Source organism: Scyliorhinus canicula, chromosome 13 (genome assembly GCF_902713615.1).
Source record: "Scyliorhinus canicula chromosome 13, sScyCan1.1, whole genome shotgun sequence".
Taxonomy (NCBI): Eukaryota; Metazoa; Chordata; class Chondrichthyes; order Carcharhiniformes; family Scyliorhinidae; genus Scyliorhinus; species Scyliorhinus canicula.
Genome location: NC_052158.1, coordinates 15,733,135 through 15,755,137, shown reverse-complemented (window position 1 = coordinate 15,755,137; position 22,003 = coordinate 15,733,135). Strand labels below are relative to the sequence as shown.

General features: G+C 49.5%; 2 protein-coding genes across 4 annotated transcripts in view; one reads left to right on the top strand and one right to left on the bottom strand.

Moving 5' to 3' along the window:
- The window catches only part of LOC119976187 (ras/Rap GTPase-activating protein SynGAP-like), a 506,239-nt gene that overhangs the window by 399,325 nt on the left and 84,911 nt on the right, over window positions 1-22,003 (top strand). The gene's annotated exons all lie outside the window — the stretch shown is intronic.
- Window positions 8,099-21,195, bottom strand: LOC119976188 (zinc finger and BTB domain-containing protein 43-like). Of its 3 annotated transcripts, none has more exons than XM_038816496.1 (2): window positions 21,130-21,195; window positions 8,099-10,668 (listed from the first exon to the last, which is right to left on the bottom strand). In XM_038816496.1, exons 1-2 carry the CDS (start codon window positions 21,157-21,159, stop codon window positions 9,151-9,153), a joined length of 1,548 nt encoding a protein of 515 aa, XP_038672424.1. In that variant the 5' UTR covers window positions 21,160-21,195; the 3' UTR covers window positions 8,099-9,150. The 3 variants fall into 3 exon arrangements, with proteins under 3 accessions (XP_038672424.1, XP_038672425.1, XP_038672426.1); XM_038816497.1 differs by lacking the exon at window positions 21,130-21,195 and adding an exon at window positions 18,719-18,940; XM_038816498.1 differs by lacking the exon at window positions 21,130-21,195 and adding an exon at window positions 18,741-18,940.

Below are 22,003 nucleotides of genomic sequence, written 5' to 3'. Positions count from 1 at the left end.
TTCAATTCACTCCACGATATCATTAAATGGCTGAAGGCACTGGATACTGCAAAGGCTATGGGCCCTGATAATATCCCGGCAATAGTACTGTAGAGTTGTGCTCCAGAACTTGCCACGCCCCTAGACAAGCTGTTCCAGTACAGATATAACACTCCATTTACCCAAAATGTAGAAAATTGCCCAGGTGGGGTTAGAATGACTGCCCTATACATCAAGGCTGTATTTGACCAACTTTCTGCTCGTTGGGAGTGATACCTGGCACAAAGGAAGATGGCTGTGGTGGTTGGATGTCAATCATCTCAGCTCCAGGACATCACTGCAGGAGTTCCTCAGGGTAATGTCCGAGACCCATACACCTTCAGCTGCTTAACTTCACAATTTGCAGTACAATTCATTACTCCTCAGATACTGAAGCAGTCCATGTCCAAATTCAGCAAGATCTGGACAATATCCAGCTTAGGGCTGACAAGTAACATTCACACCAAACAAGTGCCAGGCAATGCCCATTGCAAACAAGAGATAATCTATCCATCACTCCTTGACGTGAAATGGCATTGCCATTGCTGAATCCCCCACTATCAATATCCTGAGAATTACCATTCACTAGAAACTGGACTAGCCATATAAATACTGCGACTACAAGCGCAGGTCAGAGGCAGAAAATCCTTCAAAGAGCTGACATAGGTAAGATGGTTCTAGTGGCCAACTTGTGTGCTGTAAGATTCTGTATGGAGTGTGGAGTTTGAGATCACAAAGGCAACTCAGTGTGGTGGTCAAAGACAGTGAGCTAAGGAGAACTATCAGATGACCCAAAGCCCACCCTTCCATCCCCACATTTTTACTGCCACTTAAAGCTGTGTTCTCTGGCTACCAACCCTCTGCCAATGGAGTGAGTCTTCTAACTTCTGATCTCTTCTGACCCCTTAAGGTCTGGTTGACGCTGGACCTCCCTTCCACTCTGACCTCTCCCTGAAACCCCAAATGCCACTTTCCAACACCCCCCAACCCTCACACTACCCCTGCCCTGAGACCACCAAAGCTCACCTCGCTGTCTAGTTCGAGAACTTCGGCACTGCCCCTTTTCACCACTGGATTGGATTTGTTTAATTGTCACGTGTACCGAGGTACAATGAAGTGTTGGTCTGTATATAGTACAGGCAGATCATTCCAGATAAAAAACATAAGAAATACATAAATATACAATGTAAATACATATACACAGGCATCAGGTGAGGTATACAGGTGTGCAGTACTACTCAGTAGAGAAGCGGTGTGAAGAGATCAGTTCAGTCCACAAGAGGGTCATTCAAGAGTCTGGTAATAATGGGGAAGAAGCGATTTTTGAATCTGTTAATGCGTGTTCTCAGACTTTTGTATCTCCTGCCCGATGGAAGAAGTTAGAAGAGTGAATAGCCTGGGTGGGAGGGGTCTTTGATTACACTGCCCGCTTTCCCAAGGCAGCGGGAGGTGTATACAGAGTCAATGGATGGGAGGTGGGTTCGCGTGATGGACTGGGCTGTGTTCACAACTCTGTAGTTTCTTAGTCTTGGGCCGAGCAGGATGCTTTCTATGGTGCATCTGTAGAAATTGGTAAGAGTCAATGTGGACATGCCGAATTTCCTTAGTTGCCTGAGGAGGTATAGGCGCTGTTGTGCTTCCTTGGTGGTAGTGTCGACATGGGTGGAGCAGGACAGATTGTTGATGATGTGCTCATCTAGGAATTTGAAGCTGTCAACCATCTCCACCTCGGCCCCGTTGATACAGCCAGGGGTGTGTACAATACTTTGCTTGCTGAAGTCAATGACCAGCTCCTTAGTTTAGCTGACATTGAGGGAGAGATTTTTGTCATTCCACCACTCCACAATGTTCTCTATCTCCCTCCTGTATTCTGATTCGTCGTTGTTTGAGATCCGACCCACTACAGTGATGACATCAGAAAACTTGTAGATGCATCTCCCATCGCTGCAGGGACTAGAGAGCTGCCGGCTAATCACATTGGAGCTGAGAGCTCAGGTGGGACTTCCTCACAGGTGAGGCGATTGTAATTCCCCCCTGCAGCCCATCACCACATGTTCATGTGCGTAATGGCAGCGGGGCAGGTAGTATGGCCGGGGATGCGTTTCCCGTGGCTCTTCGGATGGCGGGAACCGGAAACGCCGCCATATCGTAAATACCTGGGTCCAGGTCTGTTGCAAAAAACGTCTGGAACTTTCTTTGTGTCCGCATATTGTCTGTTGCAAGGAGTGGTATTCATAATAAAAGAACACTATCACAACAGGTGACCAAAAGCTCGATTGAAGAGATTTGTTTTAAGTAAGCAAAGTTAAAGGAGGTGAAGGGGGGGGGGGGGGGGGGGGAGGAGGTGGGTGGTCAGTTCTTAAAAACTGAATTGTTAGTATGCCACTACAGTACTTTTACATAAGTTATTTTATTAAGGATTGTGATGAATTATAGGACTGAATACTCATTATTAGCCATTAAAGATATATTTTCAGGACATAGCAGTAATAAGTAATCAAATGGGATTTAGGATAGCTAACTTGACCAAAAGGACATTACTTCTGACATCGTGGGCGGGATTCTCCAACTCCCCACCGGATCGGAGAATCACCGGGGGTAGGCGTGAATCCCGCCCCCGCCGTCCTCCGAATTCTCTGGCCCCCCAAAAGTCGGTGAGGCGTGAATCCCGCCTCGGAGAATGGCGGGGACCGGCGCGACTCAATAGGCCCTGGCGCTGCCCGAATTCTCTGGACCGCGATGGGCCGAAGTCCCTCCCTTTTTTGCCAGTCCCGCTGGCATGGAATAGCCGAGGTCCCTTACTGGCGGGACCTGGCGGCGCGGGCGGACTCAGAGGTCCTGGGGGGGGGGGGTGCGGGCCATCTGGCCCCGGGGGTGCCCCCATGGTGGCCCCGCAATCGGGGCCCACCGATCCACGCGCGGGCCTGTGCCGTGGGGGCACTCTTTTCCTACGCGTCGGCCGTGTCAGCCTTCGTGATGGCTGACGCATAGGTGACCCCCCCTGCCCATGCGCGAGGATGACGTCAGCAGCCGTTGACGTGCATGCGCGGACTCCCACCGGCTGGCGGAGTCCTATCGGCCCCGGTTGGCGCGCCACCAAGGCCTTCCATGCCAGCCGGCGGGGCGCAAACCACTTGGCTGCCGGCCTAGCCCCTGAAGGTGCGGAGGATTCCACACCTTTGGGGCGGGAAAACGCCAGAGTGGTTCACGCCACTCCATCCCGCCGGGACCCCTGCCCCGCCAGGTATGGGAGAATCCCGCCCCTTGTCTTTGTGAAACAATTCAGGGTGCTGGTTCTGTTGTTCTGTTTCTCACAGTCAGCACAGGCTGCTGGGATTGTACACAGCTGTCAGGATGAGGTGCAATCGTGCGCTGCTTGCGATTCTATTGTGTGAAGTTTAAACGCTGCTTGTGATTCTATTGGACAAGTTTAAAAGTAGCAGCTTCAGTGATTGGATCACGTCCAACTGGGGTGGGCTATTGATTTGTGAACGTTGCATCAGTACTGTGCTCTGGTCTTTGTTCGGCAAAACAGGTCTTGGCCAATATCCAGTCTGTTCTCCGTGAACACATAAGCTTGATTAAATAAGCCATCTTGTCCAGGTTGTGGTGTTTTTTCCTCTCTGTACTGAGCACAGCCACAGCGAATAACCCCACGTGGAAGCTGACTCAATACACAAGTCTTGAAACCACTCCTACAACAAGAGGCATGGAGGTGGAGAGGTTAGGCAAGGAATTCCAGAGTCATCAGTGCTGGGGAAACGCAAGTACGGGAAGCACAAGAGGCCAGAAATTGGAGGAAGGCACTAATGCTGAAAGATTGGAGTGTTGGTGAAGGTTACCATTCTATCATGGTGCTGTTTCTCGGTAGCTGTAGGGACAGGGTGGGGAGGTGGGGGAGGAGAGTATGGAGTGAAACTGAGGGCTTGAGGCAGATGTAGCGACACGGGTTATTGAATACAACTCTTGTCTGTGGTATCTCGTACAGTCGCTACAGATGCTGGTCAATTCCTATATTTCTCCAGTGGTAAATCGACAGTGAGAGACAGCAGACATTTAGGGAGAGGTGCAAGTGGTCAAATCCAGGCATCTGACATAAAATGTGGGGCACAAACTTTCCAATATCACTCACTTTGAGGGGGAGCCCAAATTGGTATTGCTGTACCTGCCGACAAGAACAATTTACATTCATTCAGGTCTCGGCATCATCCCCACATTGATTGCAGTCACAATGCACAACACAGGGCTTTGAAACTGGCTCTGTGCTTGATCACACTCATTCCATTGTTCCACAGCACTATGGATTACCCTCTAACAGCACTGTGGGATTACCCTCTAACAGCACTGTGGGATTACCCTCTAACAGCACTCTGGGATTACCCTCTAACAGCACTGTGGGATTACCCTCTAACAGCACTGGGATTACCCCCTAACTGCACTGTGGGATTACCCCCTAACAACACTGTGGGATTACCCCCTAACAGCACTGTGGGATTACCCTCTAACAGCACTGTGAGATTACCCCTCTAACAGCACTGTGGGATTACCCCCTAACATCACTGTGGGATTACCCTCTAACAGCACTGTGGGATTACCCTCTAACAGCACTGTGAGATTACCCTCTAACAGCACTGTGGGATTACCCTCTAACAGCACTGTGGGATTACCCTCTAACAGCACTGTGGGATTACCCTCTAACAGCACTGTGGGATTACCCTCTAACAGCACTGTGGGATTACCCTCTAACAGCACTGTGGGATTACCCTCTAACAGCACTGTGGGATTACCCTCTAACAGCACTGTGGGATTACCCTCCAACAGAACTGTGGGATTACCCTCTAACAGCACTGTGGGATTACCCCCTAACAGCACTGCGGGATTACCCTCTAACAGCACTGCGGGATTACCCTCTAACAGCACTGTGGGATTACCCTCTAACAGCACTGTGGGATTACCCTCTAACAGCACTGTGGCATTACCCTCTAACAGCACTGTGGGATTACCCTCTAACAGCACTGTGGGATTACCCCTAACAGCACTGTGGGATTACCCTCTAACAGCGCTGTGGGATTACCCTCTAACAGCACTGTGGGATTACCCTCTAACAGCACTGTGGGATTACCCTCTAACAGCACCGTGGGATTACCCTCTAACAGCACCGTGGGAGTACCCTCTAACAGCACTGTGGGATTACCCTCTAACAGCACTGTGGGATTACCCTCTAGCAGCACTCTGGGATTACCCCCTAACAGCACTGTGGGATTACCCTCTAACAGCACTGTGGGATTACCCCTAACAGCACTGTGGGATTACCCTCTAACAGCGCTGTGGGATTACCCTCTAACAGCACTGTGAGATTACCCTCTAACAGCACTGTGGGATTACCCTCTAACAGCACTGTGGGATTACCCTCTAACAGCACTGTGGGATTACCCTCTAACAGCACCGTGGGAGTACCCTCTAACAGCACTGTGGGATTACCCTCTAACAGCACTGTGGGATTACCCTCTAGCAGCACTGTGGGATTACCCCCTAACAGCACTGTGGGATTACCCTCTAACAGCACTGTGGGATTACCCTCTAACAGCACTGTGGGATTACCCCCTAACAGTACTGTGGGATTACCCCTAACAGCACTGTGGGATTACCCTCTAACAGCACTGTGGGATTACCCCCTAACAGCACTGTGGGATTACCCCTAACAGCACTGTGGGATACCCTCTAACAGCACTGTGGGATTACCCCTAACAATTTAAACAGCAGCAGGTCTAGATCACATTGCGCCACCATATTCTGAAGCGTAGATTGCACTGGTTAACAAAATGCCAGACTGCCGCACGTATCCTGAGGTGAGATGCCTTGATGAACCGCTGCAGTCCCTAAAGTGTAGGTACACCCATTGTGCTGTTAGGAAGAAACTTTCCAGGATTCTGACCCAGCGACAGTGAATATATTTCCATGTCAGGATGGTGCGCAGCTCGGATGGATACTTACAGGTGGTGGTGTTTCAGTCTGCTTCCTTTGTCCTTCTCCACAGCAGTTTACAGATCTAGTCGGAGCCTTTGTGAGTTGCTACAGTATATTTTGAGAATGGTACACACTACTGTTACCTTGTGTTAGTTGTGGAGGGAGTGAATGTTTGCAGTGGCGGCAGGTGGGGTACCATTCCAGCAGGGCTTCTTTTTCCCAGATGCTGTCGAGCTTCATGAGTGTTGTTGGAGCTGCACTCAACCAGGCAAGAGTATTCCATATTACATCCCGGATTTGTACCTTGTAGCTGGCGGACCGGCTTTCGGGTGTCAGGATGCGAGTTACTCACCACAGAATTCCCAACCTCAGACCTGCTCTTGGAGCCACTGTATTCCAATCACGGAAGCCTGGTAGGTGTGACCTTCCCTCCAGGAAATAACCAGGCAGTAATGCAAACTGGGCATACAAACGCAGAGGACGCCCCCTCACCTTCAGCATGCTCATTTACATTTTCTCATTTCAAAAATGTTGATTATTGGGGAGACAGTGGCCTCCATGGAAAGATTATTGTGCAGTTTTTTGTCTGCCTACTATATATTGACCATAGCAGGCTTGCAATGTAGATTCACCAGACTAATCCCTGGGATGGTGGCATTGTTCTACGAGGAGCCTATGCCTGTAATCTCTCGCCATTAGAAGAATGAGAGAGATGATCTCATTGAAGTGTAGAGTCTTACAGAGCCTGACAAGGTAGATGCTGGAAACCAGATGTTTCCCCTGATTCGGAAGTTGAGAAACAGTGGACACGGTCTCAGAATAAGGGCAGGCTAATTGGGACTGAGCAGAAGAGGAATTTCTACACTCAAGGAGGAATCTGGGGAATCTTTGCAAATTTCTACCCGAGGGCTCCGTCATCGAGCATGTTCAAAGCGGAGGTCGATAGACTTCCAGACACCAATAATGCGGGGATAGTACTGGAAGGTGGTGTTGAGGTTGAAGATCTAGTTAAATGGCAGAGCAGGCTCAACGGGCTGAATGGATTATTTCCTCGGAGAAAGGGGCAACTTTTTCTTACTTCCCAGTCCTGAAAAGTCCAACATTCTGGAGAGTCAGTGGATCTGTGGACATAGCTAGCATTCATTACCCACCCCAAATTGCCCTTGAACTGAATGGCATAAGAGTTCTCTACATTGCTGTGGAACCACATTAGATCAGAGCAGATAAGGACGGCAGATTTCCGTCCCATTTGACATTAGGGAAGCAGGTGGGTTTTATGATAATCGACAATTAATTCCGGATTCAAATTTCTCTGCTGTGGTGGGATTCGAAACCGGGTCCCCAGACCCATGGTCTCTGGCTCACTAGTCCAGTGACAGTACAACTGCACCGCCGCCTCCCTGGCTGATTCTAAAACTCCATCATTGTTCTCCTCAGAACGATTTAACAGAGGACTTCAAACTAACAAAAGGTTCATTGGCATGAGTAAATAAGGAGAAACTGTTTTCTCTGGCAGGAAGGTCAAGAGGACACAGATTGAAGGTCATCAGATCAAGAACCGGAGGGGAGATGAGGAGAAGCATTTCCCACAGCGAGTTATGAAATATGCAGAAGGAAAAGGCGGCTAAAACAGACTCAAGTATAACTTTCCAAAGGGAACTGCCTGAAGGGGAAGATTTAACAGGGCTATGGGGAAAGATCAGGCGAGTGGGTCAAATTGGATAGAATCTTGAACCAGCTGGTATGGGCATAATGGATGGCCTTACCTGGCCAGCACACCATAGGCTGTATGATTTCAGTGACTGCTCCTATTGCCACCTGAGCTTTTATTTTTCTTAAATTTAGAGTACCTAATTAATTTTTTTCCAATTAAGGGGCAATTTTTTGCGTGGCCAATCCACCTACTCTGCACATCTTTGGGTTGTGGGGGCGAAACCCACGCAAACACGGAGAGAATGTGCAAACTCCACACGGACAGTGACCCAGAGCCGGAATCGAACCTGGGACCTCGGCGCCGAGAGGCCGCAGGGCTAACCCACTGTGCCACCGTGCTGCCCTATTGCCACCTGAGCTAAGATCAGCTAAGAGCGAGTGCAGGTCACTCCAGGCCCAGTCAGTTGCCACACTTTCTTTATTCACAGGGAGAGCAGTTAAAAGTCAACACTTTTTTTTTTAAAAAGACATAAATAGTAAAGAACACGACGAAAATAAAAAGCAAAAAGACTGGAAATGCTGGAATTCTGAAAAGATAGATTAAAACCAGACGACCCACGTTGCTTTATGACGAATGGAGTACTTTTCGCAGTGAACACTGTTGTGAAGTCGGAAAATGCAGCGAGTCAATTCGTTGCACACACAGCAAGTACCACCAAAGCAATGTGATGATGACCAGATCATCAGTGTTAGTGACGGTAGCCAAGGGATGAATATTGGCCATGGACACGGAGAGGGGGGTGAGCGAAGGAAGCTTTTTACAGCTGACCCGAGGCAGAATTATGGGGTCCTGGGTTTAATGTCTCAATCAGCAGGGCAGCATTCCCTCCACACTGGCACTGGGATTGTCAGCCTTGATTTCCCTGCTCGGACCTCTGGAGGCAGACTCGGCCCCGCCATCTGACTCGGACCTCTGGAGGCCGACACAGCTCAGACATAAATCCAAGATGCTCTCATTCTCTCAAGCAGACCACTGAGCAGTCCCGTGGAGCATTTCCAGCCTTCCCAGTTCAATATTCATAAACATCCAAAAGCAGAGGCGGCTGTAAAAAATACTTCAGTGTTCAGCACCACAATTTACAGATATAGATAGAATATATATATATCTAAATATATATATATATATTTTTATATACTTAAATACTCATTCCATGTAAAAATGTTCGGCGGGATTCAAAGGTAAATGGGTTTAAAGCTGGATTGTGTCAGCCGTTGGTTGTTTGCAAATGGCCTGCTCAGGCTTGGGGTAATGCTCTTCGTACCCCTCCCTCTCGCCCTTAACCGCCCTTGGTCTCCATCATCGCACTGGCCCAAGCTCAGCTGCCCCACGATCACCCCATTCCAGACTCAGTCATTCAGTGCCATCTTTGGTCAAGGGGTCAAGAGCAGCGTTTCACCAGAAGAGGATGAGGTCCAGGGGTGAGGGGTTGGGGGCGGGAAGGGGCTGCCCGGTCAAAGGTCGGAGGGCACACTAAGGTCAGAGGGCACATCGAGGTCAGGGAGGGAAATGGGGACAGTAGCAGCCGCGGCATGGTAGAGTTTGGCGCAGGCGTTGCGGTGGCGGGTGAAGCTGTCGCGCCACATGAACTTCTTGCCGCAGTAGTGGCACTCGTAAGGTTTGTGGCCGGTGTGGATCTTCATGTGTCCCATCAGGTGGTGCTTCATCTTGAACTTCTTGTTGCAGATGGGACAGCCGAAGGGTCGGACGTTGAGGTGCATGCTCATGTGCCGATCTCGCTGGCTCTTGTGGGCAAAGCTCTTGCCGCACTGGCATGGGTAGAGCTTGTAGACAGCGCCGGGAAAGTCTGAGCCGGCGGCCGGCTGGCCCGAGCTAGGGCCCGGCTCCCCAAGCACCCCGTAGGCGCCGTTCTCCTGGATTTCCCCGGGCAACCCAGACCCCTGCAGGACGGACCCATTGGGGCTCCCTCCTCCTGGTCGCTCGAAGTGGAAGTCGTCCGATGAGCCGTAGTAGTCGACCGGCTCGTCATAGCTGGGGTCCTCAGGGAACTCGTCATATTCTTCGGTCAGCGAGTGCTCACCGAAGTTGGGGCCCTCGTGCTCGGAAGTCTCCGGGGCCCCTGGCTCCCTCTTGCCCTGAGGTGCCAGCAAGAAATGGCGCTCCTCCTCACTGCCGGGTGACCTCCCATCCTCCACCTTGCCAGTCTTCACTAACACCCAGCGCTTGTGCGGCACAATGCTGGGCTGGTTGTAGGCGGGCAGCGGGTAGGGGCAGTCGGTGCCATCGCTGGCCCCTGCCTCGCACTCACGGCTGGCCCCCTCCCCTCCAAACTTCTCACGCTCAACCGAGTTGCTGATGACGTTGTCTTGTTCCGTCTCGTGGCCCGGGGAGGCCTGAGCTTTCTGGCCCTCGTCTTCATCCTCATCCTCTTCCTCCTCCTCGTCCTCCTCCTCCTCCGGGTGGCCCTCCACCTTGACTTCATCCTCCTCGGTCCGCTCAAACTTGGCAGGCAGCACTGCCCCTGGCTCGGGCCCGTGCCAGGGACTGAGGTAGTTACTGCTGCTGGGTGACTGGTTCTGGCTGGGGGCCGGTGTGGGGGGCGGCTGGCATTCTCTCAGCAGCTCGGTACACTTGTCCACCACGTGCCACATCTGGAGAAAGCTGGCCACTGTCAGGTAGCTGACGATCTCTGGCGACATGATGGTGAGCTTGCCAGTGTAGGAGGAGGCCAGCACATTCTCAAAGGCCTTTGGGCTCATCACGCCGGGCAGGACGATGCGGTTGGCGTTCTTCAGGAGCACCTGGTCATGGAAGTACGGAGAGGAGGCTGCCAACACAGCCCGGTGGGCCCTGAACATCTGGCCCTGCAGGTGGATGGTGATGTCGCACAGCTTGCCCTCCATCCGCTGCTGGTTTAGCTTCCTCAGCAGGTTGTTGCCGAAGTTCGGGAACTCCACCTGAAACATCCCTGGCTCCATGGAGAAGTGCCTTTTCCAGAGCCCAAGCTGTACCTGTTGTGGGGAGAGGGAGGCAGAAAAAAAACCAAGTTGAAGTTTGCGGTGAAGCGCACGGTCCATTACTGAAGACTTTAATCTTCATACAAACATGCAAATTAGAAACAGGACTAGGCCACTCGGCCCCACTAGCTTGCTCCGCCATTCAATAAGATCCTGGCGGACCTGATTGTAACATCAACTTCCCTCCATGTTCCTTCCCACCCTCGATAACCTCCAACACCCTCGTTAATCAAGAACCTACCCACCTCTGTCTTAAAAATATTCAGACTCTGTTTCCACTGCGTTTGAGGAAGAGTTCCCGAGACACACAACGCTCAGAGGAAAATTCCCTCATCCCGGTCGTAAATGAGCGCCCCCTTATTTTTAAAGTGACCCCCAGTTATGGATTCTCCCACAAGAGGAAACATCATCTCCACATCCACCCGGTCGATATCCCCTCAGGGTCTCGTACATTTGAATCAAGTTGCCTCTTACTCTTCTAAACTCCAGTGAATACAAGCTCAGCCAGCCCAACCATTCCTCCTAAGACAACCCGCCCATTTGTGGTATTCGTCTGGTAAACCTTCTCTGAACTGCTTCTAACACATGGGAGGTCAATACTGTATACAATACTCCAGATGTGGTCTCAGTCGTGCCCTGTACAACTGAGGCATAACCTCTCTACTGTTGTAATCAACTCCCCTCACAATAAATGGTAGCATTCCTTTAGGTTTGCTAATTAATTGCTGTACCTGTATGCTAGCCTTGTGTGATTCATGCGCTAGGACACCCAGATCCCTTTGCAATCAAACATTTAGATAATAAACTTATTTGTTATTCTTGTCCACATTATACTCAATTTGCCACAGTTTCACCCACTCATTTAACCTTAATGAGAAAGAAAAATTCCAAGGGGGAGGTGATGGATAGAAATGTGGGGTTGAGGTTATAATCAGATCAGTCAGAATCTTATTGAATGGGGGAATAGGCTCACGCAGCCAAATGGCCTACTCCTGCTTCTAATTTGTATGTGCGTATGTTCATTTTGGATGGTCTCTTTTCTGTGCATTCTGAAATGTCTGAACCTCTATTGATGTATCCCTTTAAGTACATTTGCCAGTTTACTTTAGCTAGCTCTGCTTTCATGTCCTCATAATTGCCCTTATTTAAGTTTACAATGCCAGTCTTGGACGCACTCTTCCCTCCCTCAAACTGAACATAAAATTCAATCATTCCTGAGCAGGGAAGGTTGATGAGAGATATTCAGAATGTTGAGATGTTTTGATGAGGCGGTTTTCATATCTTCACACTGGGAGTCGCCAATACCTCCAATAAAGAACCTTGAATTAACATGCGTAACTGGATAATTGTGTCTGGGGCTGTCCGCCATGACCGTACCCCATACCGCAGGCTTCCCTTAGTGTATGGGTCTTGGGTTCCTATGAAAATCCTTCCGCCCAATTGGATGCACCACCTAAAGGCTGTCAGATTATAAATCAGCCAGCAACACTTGTACTGCTTCTCACCGTCCTCTGGTCAAGGTCGACTGTCTGTGAGGAGTTTGCACAATCTCCCAATGTCTGTGCGGGTTTCCTCCGGGTGCCCCGGTTTCCTCCCACGTCATCGCAAATGGTCAGACTGCCCAAAGGTACCTGGTAGGCCCAGCCCATTCCCTTCTTTTCCCTCCACAGTTGGGTTGTGCTGACTGAGATGGCGGAATTCAGTTGCTTTACGCTCTCTTGGGAACAGCAAGAGGCCATTCAGCCCCTCAGTCCGATTCCACCACCGTTCAATCAAACATGGTTCTTATCTTAACTCTCTCTACCCACCTTGGTTCCATAATCCCTTAGTAGCCCTGACCCAGCATGGATCTTGATTTTGGAAATTTTCCAATTGCCTTTCTGACATCACCCTGAATTGCCTACCTCCAGTTTGAAGATGCTATCCTCTTGTCCGGAACTCTCCCACCAGAAAAAATAGTTTTCTGTATCTACCCTATCTAATCCTTGAATTATCACAAGTAGCTCAAAAATCTTAACCTCCTGCAGTCTTGGGAATGGAACCTGCCTTTGTAGTTTAACTCCAAGGTCAATCAATCTTTCATGAGGCACTGTGCTGAGGACTGAACACAGGGGAGAAATCTGAACACCTGTAGGTAGAACCTTCCTATCAATGTGGTCAACACCTCAGCTGCAACAGGGAGTAACCCGATGTCCTGTCCCCACCCACGTTTACAATGCGGTTCAGTCCCTGTCCCAAATCCTGCTCTTCCGCAACAGAGCTGTCAACAGGCAATGCTCTTCCCCATCCCAGACAGGATGTGTGCAAGACGCAACGATGAGGAGGACTTGCAAGGCATCTGTCCCGAGCCCAGGATGGTCCAAGGCGATTTACAGTCACATTGTTGTAGTACAGCGGACAGCTTGCACACAAGCAAGCCGACTCCCACCCCCGGCAGCAAAATGATGGGACAACATTGCCTCTAAAGTTCCCTCACTGAGGAAGATCTGCTTTTTGAATTTTGCCGTGCAGAGTTGATTGTTGCACCATGCAACACCCAAGAGGGGAATGTTGGTGACGAAGAACAGATAAACTCTGTTTATCTGTTAAAGACAGATAAAGACTTGAGTGACAGCCCGTGACTCAGTTGGTAGCACTCATGCCTCTCGAGTCAGGAGGTCCCCTACTACAGGGCGCAAAAATAAAGGCCGACACACACTCTTGCAGATGAGGCATTACACCCAGCCCTCATCAACCGGCTCCAGTAGGTGCAGAAAATCCCACGGCACTATTTCATGGAAGAACAGCAGTGTCCAGTCCAATAGCAATCCCCTCAATCAATGCCACTAAATCAGACAGACAATCTGGTCATTATCACATTGCTGTTTGTGCACACATTAACTGCTGTCTTTCCTGCATCACAACAGCGACTACAATTTGAAAATAACAAAGAAGATGCAAGGCTAATAACCAGGAAGATGCAGGAACTTAGAATTTATACCCAATAGGAAAGGCTTTGGCACCTCACTCTGCAAATCGCAAGGTCGCGGGGTGGCCTAATAAGGTCTTTCAAATGAAAATGAAAAATGAAAATTGCTTATTGTCACAAGTAGGCTTCAAATGAAGTTACTGTGAAAAGCCCCTAGTCGCCACATTCCAGCGCCTGTTCGGGGAGGCTGTTACGGGAATTGAGCCGTGCTGCTGGCCTGCTTTAGTCTGCTTTCAAAGCCAGCGATTTAGCCCAGTGAGCTAAACAGCCCCGTAAATCGTGAAGGGAATTGATAAGACTCAATGGAGGGAAGAGGTTTTTATTCAAAACTTAGGTCAACAAAATGGGAGTCAATAATACATCCAATAAAGAATTCAGGTGAAACTACTTTACCCCAAGCATGGTTGAGAAAGCGCTGTTGAGCCTATGTAGTCTTTCCCTTCAATATTTTGCTGGCCATCTTTAATCTCTACATATCAATTCACAGGCGCACAAGCAGGGGAAATAGCTTTTCCTAATCGATCGATCAAAAAACGGAGCTTGTGCTCCTAATCTTGAATTAACATGTGTAACTGGATAATTGTCCGCTACATCCGTCCCCCATGCCGCAGGCTGCAGTACAGGGCTAAATCGCTGGCTTTTAAAGCAGACCAAGGCAGGCCAGCAGCGTGGGTTCAATTCCCGTACCAACCTCCCCAAACAGGCATCAGAATGTGGAGACTAGGGACTTTTCACAGTAACTTCATTTGAAGCCTACTTGTGACAAGAAGTGATTTTCATTCCCTCAGTGTGTGGGTCTTGGGTCCCTATGAAAATACTTCCATCCAATAGGATGCACCACCTAAAGGCTGTCAGATTATGAATCAACCAGCAACACTTGTACTGCTTCACACCGTCCTGTGGAGGAGGGTGACTGTCTGGGTCTCCCAGTGTTCTCCCAGTGTCTGCATGGGTTTCCTCCAGGTGCTCCGGTTTCCTCCCACAGTCCAAACATGGTAAGTGTTACAACACCAGGTCAAAGACCAACAGGTTTGTTTCGAATCACTAGTTTCTGGAGCACAGCTCCTTCCTCAGGTGAAGGATTCATATAAATTGCCCCAATGATCCAAAAATGTGCACATTAGGTGGGGTTACAGGGTTATGGGGATAGGGCGGGAGAGTGGGAATAGGTAGTGTGCTCTTTCAGACGGTCGGCGCAGACGTGTTGGGCCAAATGGCCTCCTTCTGAACTGTAGGGATTCTATGAAGAGTGTGAAGATAGGAAATCCACCTCATCAAAACATCTCAACATTCTGAATGTCTCATCAGACGTGCTCATCGACCTTCCTGCTCAGGAATAGAATCAGTTTCATTCGTCTTCCCTCATAAATAAATCCTCTCACCGCTCATGTCAGCCTTCTTAACCCCGGCGTTTTCTCCCCATCACCTCGACATCTTTTCTAAGGTGGGGCCATTAAGAAAGGTCTAGTTGGACCGATGATTTATGCACTTTTAGCATTACCTCTATGTTAACACTGTGTCTTCACTTATTAAATCTGCAGCCTATGGGCTTGTTTTAAGCCTATTCTTGGGAGGAGGGTGTCACTGGCAAGGCCACCATATATTATCCACCCCTTTAAAAGTTGGTAATGAGCCTTCTCCGTGAATCAATCCAGTCCATGTGGTGGATACTGTTATAATGATGTTTATAATATATTATGTTGGGACTCTAGGTTTAAATTCAAGGTAAATTAAGGGGCGGGTCTGCATTCGACCTGTTTCGCAATTTATCCAACAGTAAGCCTGGATAGCTTGACTGTTAGAGATCGGTAGGTTTGGACTGTTTTACTGAGAAGAAGGTGCACGGCATTGCATGTACCAGGTTATAAAAGGTTGTTCTGCAAACTGCCCGTTTACTTTTAGGATGAAAGGGAGTTAAGGACAAAGATAACAAATGAGCATTTCTACCTAGATACAGGATAATGTGTTTCACAGTGCCACGGGGGAAGAGGACAGAGGAAACCATTTTGAGATCAGGTTACAGGCTTCCCTACAAATCACTGTCAATAAACAGCCAGTTCTCTCCAAAAGCCAGGGGAAAGACATGGAGACAGTCATACAAAGGTATAGCTTGGTGAAACAGGGATACAGGAACCCACTGCAAACTGGGAGCAACTGTGGACTAAGGAATGCAAATCCAACTTTTTGTAGTTTAAAGCACAAGTTGCCTCCAAAAAGAAAATAGTGTTGAGCGAATAGTATTTTTTCCAGTCATATGTTACAGTAAATATTTTAATGATTTATTTCCTTATAATTCTTTTAACTAGTTTGAACCTTTGTTTAAAAGTTTATGGTCTCTTCAGAAATTGTACCAATGCTCTCACTGCACTGTTTGATCGGAAGCCAAAGATTATGATCATGTGACAATGAAGGAGCAGTGATAAATGTTCTCCATAGGATAAAGTGAGACTCAGAGGGGAATTGGTATGATGGCACTCTGACAAAGCTACCCTATTCTTCTAGGCAATGGAGGCCATGGGGGTTTGGGAGTTGTTGTCAAAGAGGGTTTGGTGACTACACTGAAGCTGGTGCACACTGCCCCTGTAGTACACCTCTGGCAGAGCGAATGGCTGATCAGATGAGGTGTCAATCAAACAGACTGCTATGCATTGGAAGCCCAATCCTCGAGGATTGACTCCGTCGCTAGTGGCTCTGTAATTCTCATCTCAGACATCAAAAGGCTGTGGGTTTGAGCCTCACTCCAGCACAATATCTAGGTGGACACTTCTATCAAATGCTGAGGACATGCTGGCTTGGGCTCTGTACAGTGATGTTCAGGTGAGCTGCTTACAATACGATACCCACCCTCTGATCTGCTCAAATAGCTAAGTCATTTATATAGCAACGGGTCCAGTTGAGTTTCTGGTTTAATGGTGATCCCCAGGATGTTGATGATGGGGGAGGTGATGATGGTAATGCTGTTTGGAAGTCAAGGAGAGAGAGTTAGACCTCATTACCGGAATCATCTATGGTATGAATGTCACCTGCCACTCTTCAGCCCAAGCATGGACGTTCTCCAGGCCTGGCTGCCTGTAGGCACGGACTGCTTCAGTCTCTGAAGAGTTATCAATGGAACTGATCACTGAAGCAAACATCCTCACATCTGGATGGTGGATCATTGACAAAGGAGCTGATGGCGTTTGGTCCCGGCTCCATTAAAGATCTCACCATACATCCTCAACCCACCTATCCTGTTCTTTCCCATCAGCCCTGTCAGTGTTTGCATTTCAAGTACATATCCAATAGAATTGTTTCAGATTTGGGGAAAACAGCATCTTTTACAACATCAGGATGTGCTGATATACTTTGCAGCCAGTTAAATACAATTAAAGTGCAATAACAGTTGTGTTGCAGGAAATATGGCAGCCACATTGCACATAGCAATCTCCACAAACAGGTGTGACAACGACCAAACAATCTGTTTTCCTGTCATGTTGATTGAGAGTTGAATACCTGTCAAGACTTGACAGTACAGCACTCCCTTAGTACTGACCCACTGACAGCACACCGCTCCCCCAGTGCTGGCCTGCTGACAGTGCAGCACCCCCTCAGTGCAGGACCTCTGATAGTGCAGCAGTCCCTCAGTACTGACCCTCTGATAGTGCAGCGGAGTCTCTCTCAGTACTGACCCTCTGACAGTTCAGCACTCCCTCAGTGCTGACCCTCTGACAGTGCAGAACTCCCTCAGTACTGACCCTCTGACAGTTCAGCACTCCCTTAGTACTGACCCACTGACAGCACACCGCTCCCCCAGTGCTGGCCTGCTGACAGTGCAGCACCCCCTCAGTGCAGGACCTCTGATAGTGCAGTGCTCGTCCCTCAGTGCTGACCCTCTGACAGTGCAGCACTCCCTCAGTACTGACCCTCTGGCAGTGCAGAACTCCCTCAGTACTGACCCTCTGACAGTTCAGCACTCCCTCAGTACTGACCCTCTGACAGTGCAGCACTCCCTCAGCACTGACCCTCTGACAGTGCAGCACTCCCTCAGTACTGACCCTCTGACAGTGCAGCACTCCCTCGGTACTGACCCTGACAGTGCAGCACTCCCCCAGTACTGACCCTCTGACAGTGCAGCACTCCCTCAGTACTGACCCTCTGACAGTGCAGAACTCCCTCAGCACTGACCCTCTGACAGCACAGCACTCCCTCGGTACTGACCCTCTGACAGTGCAGCACTCCCACAGTACTGACCCTGACAGTGCAGCACTCCCTCAGTACTGACTCTCTGACAGTGCAGCACTCCCTCAGTACCGACCCTCTGACAGTGCAGCACTCCCTCAGTACTGACCCTCTGACAGTGCAGCTCTCCGTCAGTACTGACCCTCTGACAGTGCAGCACTCCTTCAGTACTGACCCTCTGTGTGTGCAGCACTCCCTGAGTACTGACCCTCTGACAGTGCAGCACTCCCTCAGTACTGACCCTCTGACAGTGCAGCTCTCCGTCAGTACTGACCCTCTGACAGTGCAGCACTCCCTCAGTACTGACCCTGACAATGCAGCACTCCCCCAGTACTGACCCTCTGACAGTGCAGCTCTCCCCCAGTACTGACCCTCTGACAGTGCAGCTCTCCCTCAGTACTGACCCTGACAGTGCAGCTCTCCCTCAGTACTGACTCTCTGACAGTGCAGCACTCCCTCAGTACTGACCATTTGACAATGCAGCACTCCCCCAGTACTGACCCTCTCTCTCACAGTGCAGTCCTGCCTTGGTAGGTGTCGGTTGGCTTCGACTTCCCAAAAGTATGAGGAATTAAGAACGATTCACGTTTCAGTAAAAGTCCCTGGAGGGTGATTAATGTCAATTTAACAATAATCAGATCCCAGCTTGCATGTCGCCCGATAAAATCGGGCAGACTGCCTCTGTGTAAAACCATCATCTGAAGGCAATGTTTACAGGTGGCTTCAGCCTCCCCTCTCCGGCGAAGCGAGCTCCTTGCCCGGGCTACCGCATCTACTCTAGCCCGAGGTGGGGTAAGAGGCTGAGGCCTAGCTCCCCCAGCAGCGACCGGGAACGGTGGAGAAGGAAGGGATATTTACAGAATGGCGGAGGTTATCGCACCCAGTTCGCTGGCTCGGCGGCGCTGTCCGATCTACAGGCTGCTGGGGCCGGGCGGCGGCTTCTTCATCTCATCCGGGAGGCGGGGGTGGGACGAGCAGATGGATCCCCGACACTCGGCTATTTCCGGTTCCTCTCCCCTTCTCCCACCTCCCGAAGGCGCTCGGCTATTTCCGGTTCCTCTCCCCGTCTCCCACCTCCCGAAGGCGCTCGGCTATTTCTGATTCCTCTCCTCCCATCCGCCTTCAGCGCTCGGCAACTTCCGGTTGCGAGCTCTGTCCATTTCTCCCCCCCCCCCCCAACTCATCCACTCGGCTGTTTCCGCTTCCACTCGGGAATGTCCGGGACAGGCTCCGCCAGCAGGCCGCTGCCCAAAGGAGTCTGCCCCTGGCCCTCAGAAAAGGGGTCAAGAAAAAAATTACATTGAGTCAAAGCAGCGAGGCTTTTGCCCAGGTGCTTACTCGAGGCTCTTGCCCGACACAACTGGTTGAACCAGATCCGGAGTGGAGTCCTATTGGATTCAGAATGCCCCTCTCCGGGCCTTTTCCAGCACCGCTGTCTCACTGCGCCAAGGTCCCGCATTGGTTGACTGTGTGCAGTTTGCACCGTGTCTGCCTGGGTTTCCTCCGGGTGCTCCTGTTTCCTCCCACAGTCCAAAGGTGTGCGGATTAGGTGGTTTGGCCATGATAAAATTTGCCCTTGGAGTCCAGAGATGTGTGGATTAGGTGGGGTTGCAGGGTTACGATGATAGGGTGGGAGTGCAGGCATCGGTAGGGTGCTCTTTCAGACTCAATGGACCGAATGGCCTCCTGGCAGGACAGATTGAGAGAGAATGGTTAATAAAGTATACAATATGCTGGGCTTTATTAGACTATAAGATATGTGAGCAGAAGTAGGCATTCGATCATCCAGTCCATAGATTTGGGTTGGAAAAAAAAACTTAAAATTAGCACGGATCATTCAGGGATGATGTTGAGAAGCACTTTGTCATGCAAAGGGTTTTAGAAACCTGGAACTCTTACCCCTCCCCCATTCCAAAAGACTGGGCAGACTTGTACACCAGTCATTGAAAGCAAGCATGCAGGTACATTAGGAAGGCAAATGGTATGTTGACCATCATTGCAAGAGGACTTGAGTACAGGAGCAAGGATGTCTAATTGCAGCTGTACAGGGCCTGGAGTATTGTGTGCAATTTTGGTCCACTTATCTGAGAAAGGAAATAGTTGCCACAGAGGGAGTGCAGAAAGGTTCGCCAGACAGATTCCTGGGACAGCAGGATTATCGTGCGAGGAGAGATTGGGTCAACTAGGCCTGCATTCACTGAAATTTAGAAGAATGAAAGCGGACCACATTGAAATGTATATAATTCTGACAGACTGGGTGCAGGATGTTGTTTCTTCTGGCTGCAGGGTACAGAACAAGAGATCGCAGTCTCAGGTAGGGGGTAGGCCATTTCGGACTGAGATGAGAAGAAACTTCTTCACTCAGGGTGGTGAATCTGTGTAATTCTCTTACCACAGAAGGCTGTGGAAGACAAGTCACTGAATGTATTTAAGAAGGAAATAGAGATTTCTAAGGGTGTCAAAAGAGTATGAGGAGAGCGTGGGAGTATGGCGTTAAGGATAGAGGATCAATCATGATCGTGTTGATCGGCAGCAGGCTCGAAGGGCCAAATGGCCAACTCCTGCTCTTATTTTCTATTATTCAATGGGAGTCCATTGAGAACTTCAAAAGGGAGATTGACAGAATTTTGTCAAATGAGGGATGGGGAATGAAGCTGGATGGAGGGAGTTAAGATGCAGATGATGTTGCAGGGATAGAGAACTTAAGTTCTGCAGATAGATTGGAGAAGCTGGGCCTGAAGATTTAGAGGGGTTTTGATTGAGGCGTTCAAAATGATCAGGGCTCTGGACAGGGGAATTGGGGAGAAATTGTTCCCGCTAGTGGAGGAATTAAGAACCAGAGGAGATCGATTTAAGGAGATGTAAAGAAGCAACGGTGACAAAGGGGTGGGGGAGGGAGAGAAACGTCCTTCACGCAGCGAGTGGTTAGGATCCGGAATACACTGTGTGAGAGGGTGGAGGAGGCAGGATCAGTCGATCAACTGGCTAGTTACCTGGATAGAAAAGATCCGGCTGCCACAGGGAAATGGTGGAGGAGTGGGACTGGGTCAGCTGCTCTTTGACAGAGAGCCAGCACAGTTGAGATGGGCCGAATGGCCCCTATGTTGCAGTGACCATTCTATGATCTTTTGATCTAAGTGACTGGATAAAAGGAGCTGAATGGCCTATCTCCTGTTCCTATATTGCCATTGAGCTTTCGGGAGAGCTCTGATACAAACGTGTATGCGTTGCATATTTTACCCAATTTCCCCCATAACGTGGACACTTACCTCAGTCACTCTGTTACCCTTTATTGCCATCTTGTAAATGTGACATCTTTTTTTCGGGGGGTGACGAACGCTCTCGATCCCCCCCCCCCCCCCCGCTCCACCTTCTTCTGTGACATCATGAATGGGTGAAGTAGGTTGTAACAATCCCCATTAATGACTTCACTGTCATCAAACAACAAGGTACACCTCGGACACCAGACCTCAATCCTCTCCATACCTTGCTGAAACTATCACCATAACTGCTTTTCAGCCTCCTGTACTCACCTAACTTCCTCACTTATTTCCAGATATGTGGACGATGTTTAAATCCTTCACTGCATACAATAAATTCCTTTAAATGTCTGAATGGGCTCCATCCTGCAATCCAATTCATATCTGAAATGGACGCAGCTAAACTAACTCCCCTTCCGTGATGTGCCGGTGGAAAATGCTGTAAAGGGTTCTTCACCACCGCCTACACCAACTGGTCAACATACCCGTTGGGATTCTTACAGACCCACGCACTATAAAATTGGTCTTATCGGCAACCTTGTAAATCAGGACCAAACTCATTTGCTTGCCATGTAAACTTGCTGCTGAAACGAGGCATATGTTGTACCCTGATGAGATTGTTTTGCACTGTGCTTTGGGCAATCTCATGAACAGACCGAAGTAAGAAGTCTTACAACACCAGATTAAAGGTTTGTTTCAAACACAAGCTTTCGGAGCACTGAGGAATTTTGTTTAGCTGAAACACAGATTCACCTGAGGAAGGAGCAGCGCTCCGAAAGCTCGTGTTTGAAACAAACCTGTTGGTCTTTAATCTGGTGTTGTAAGACTTCTTACTGTGCTCACCCCAGTCCAACGCCGGCATCTCCACATCATGAACAGACTG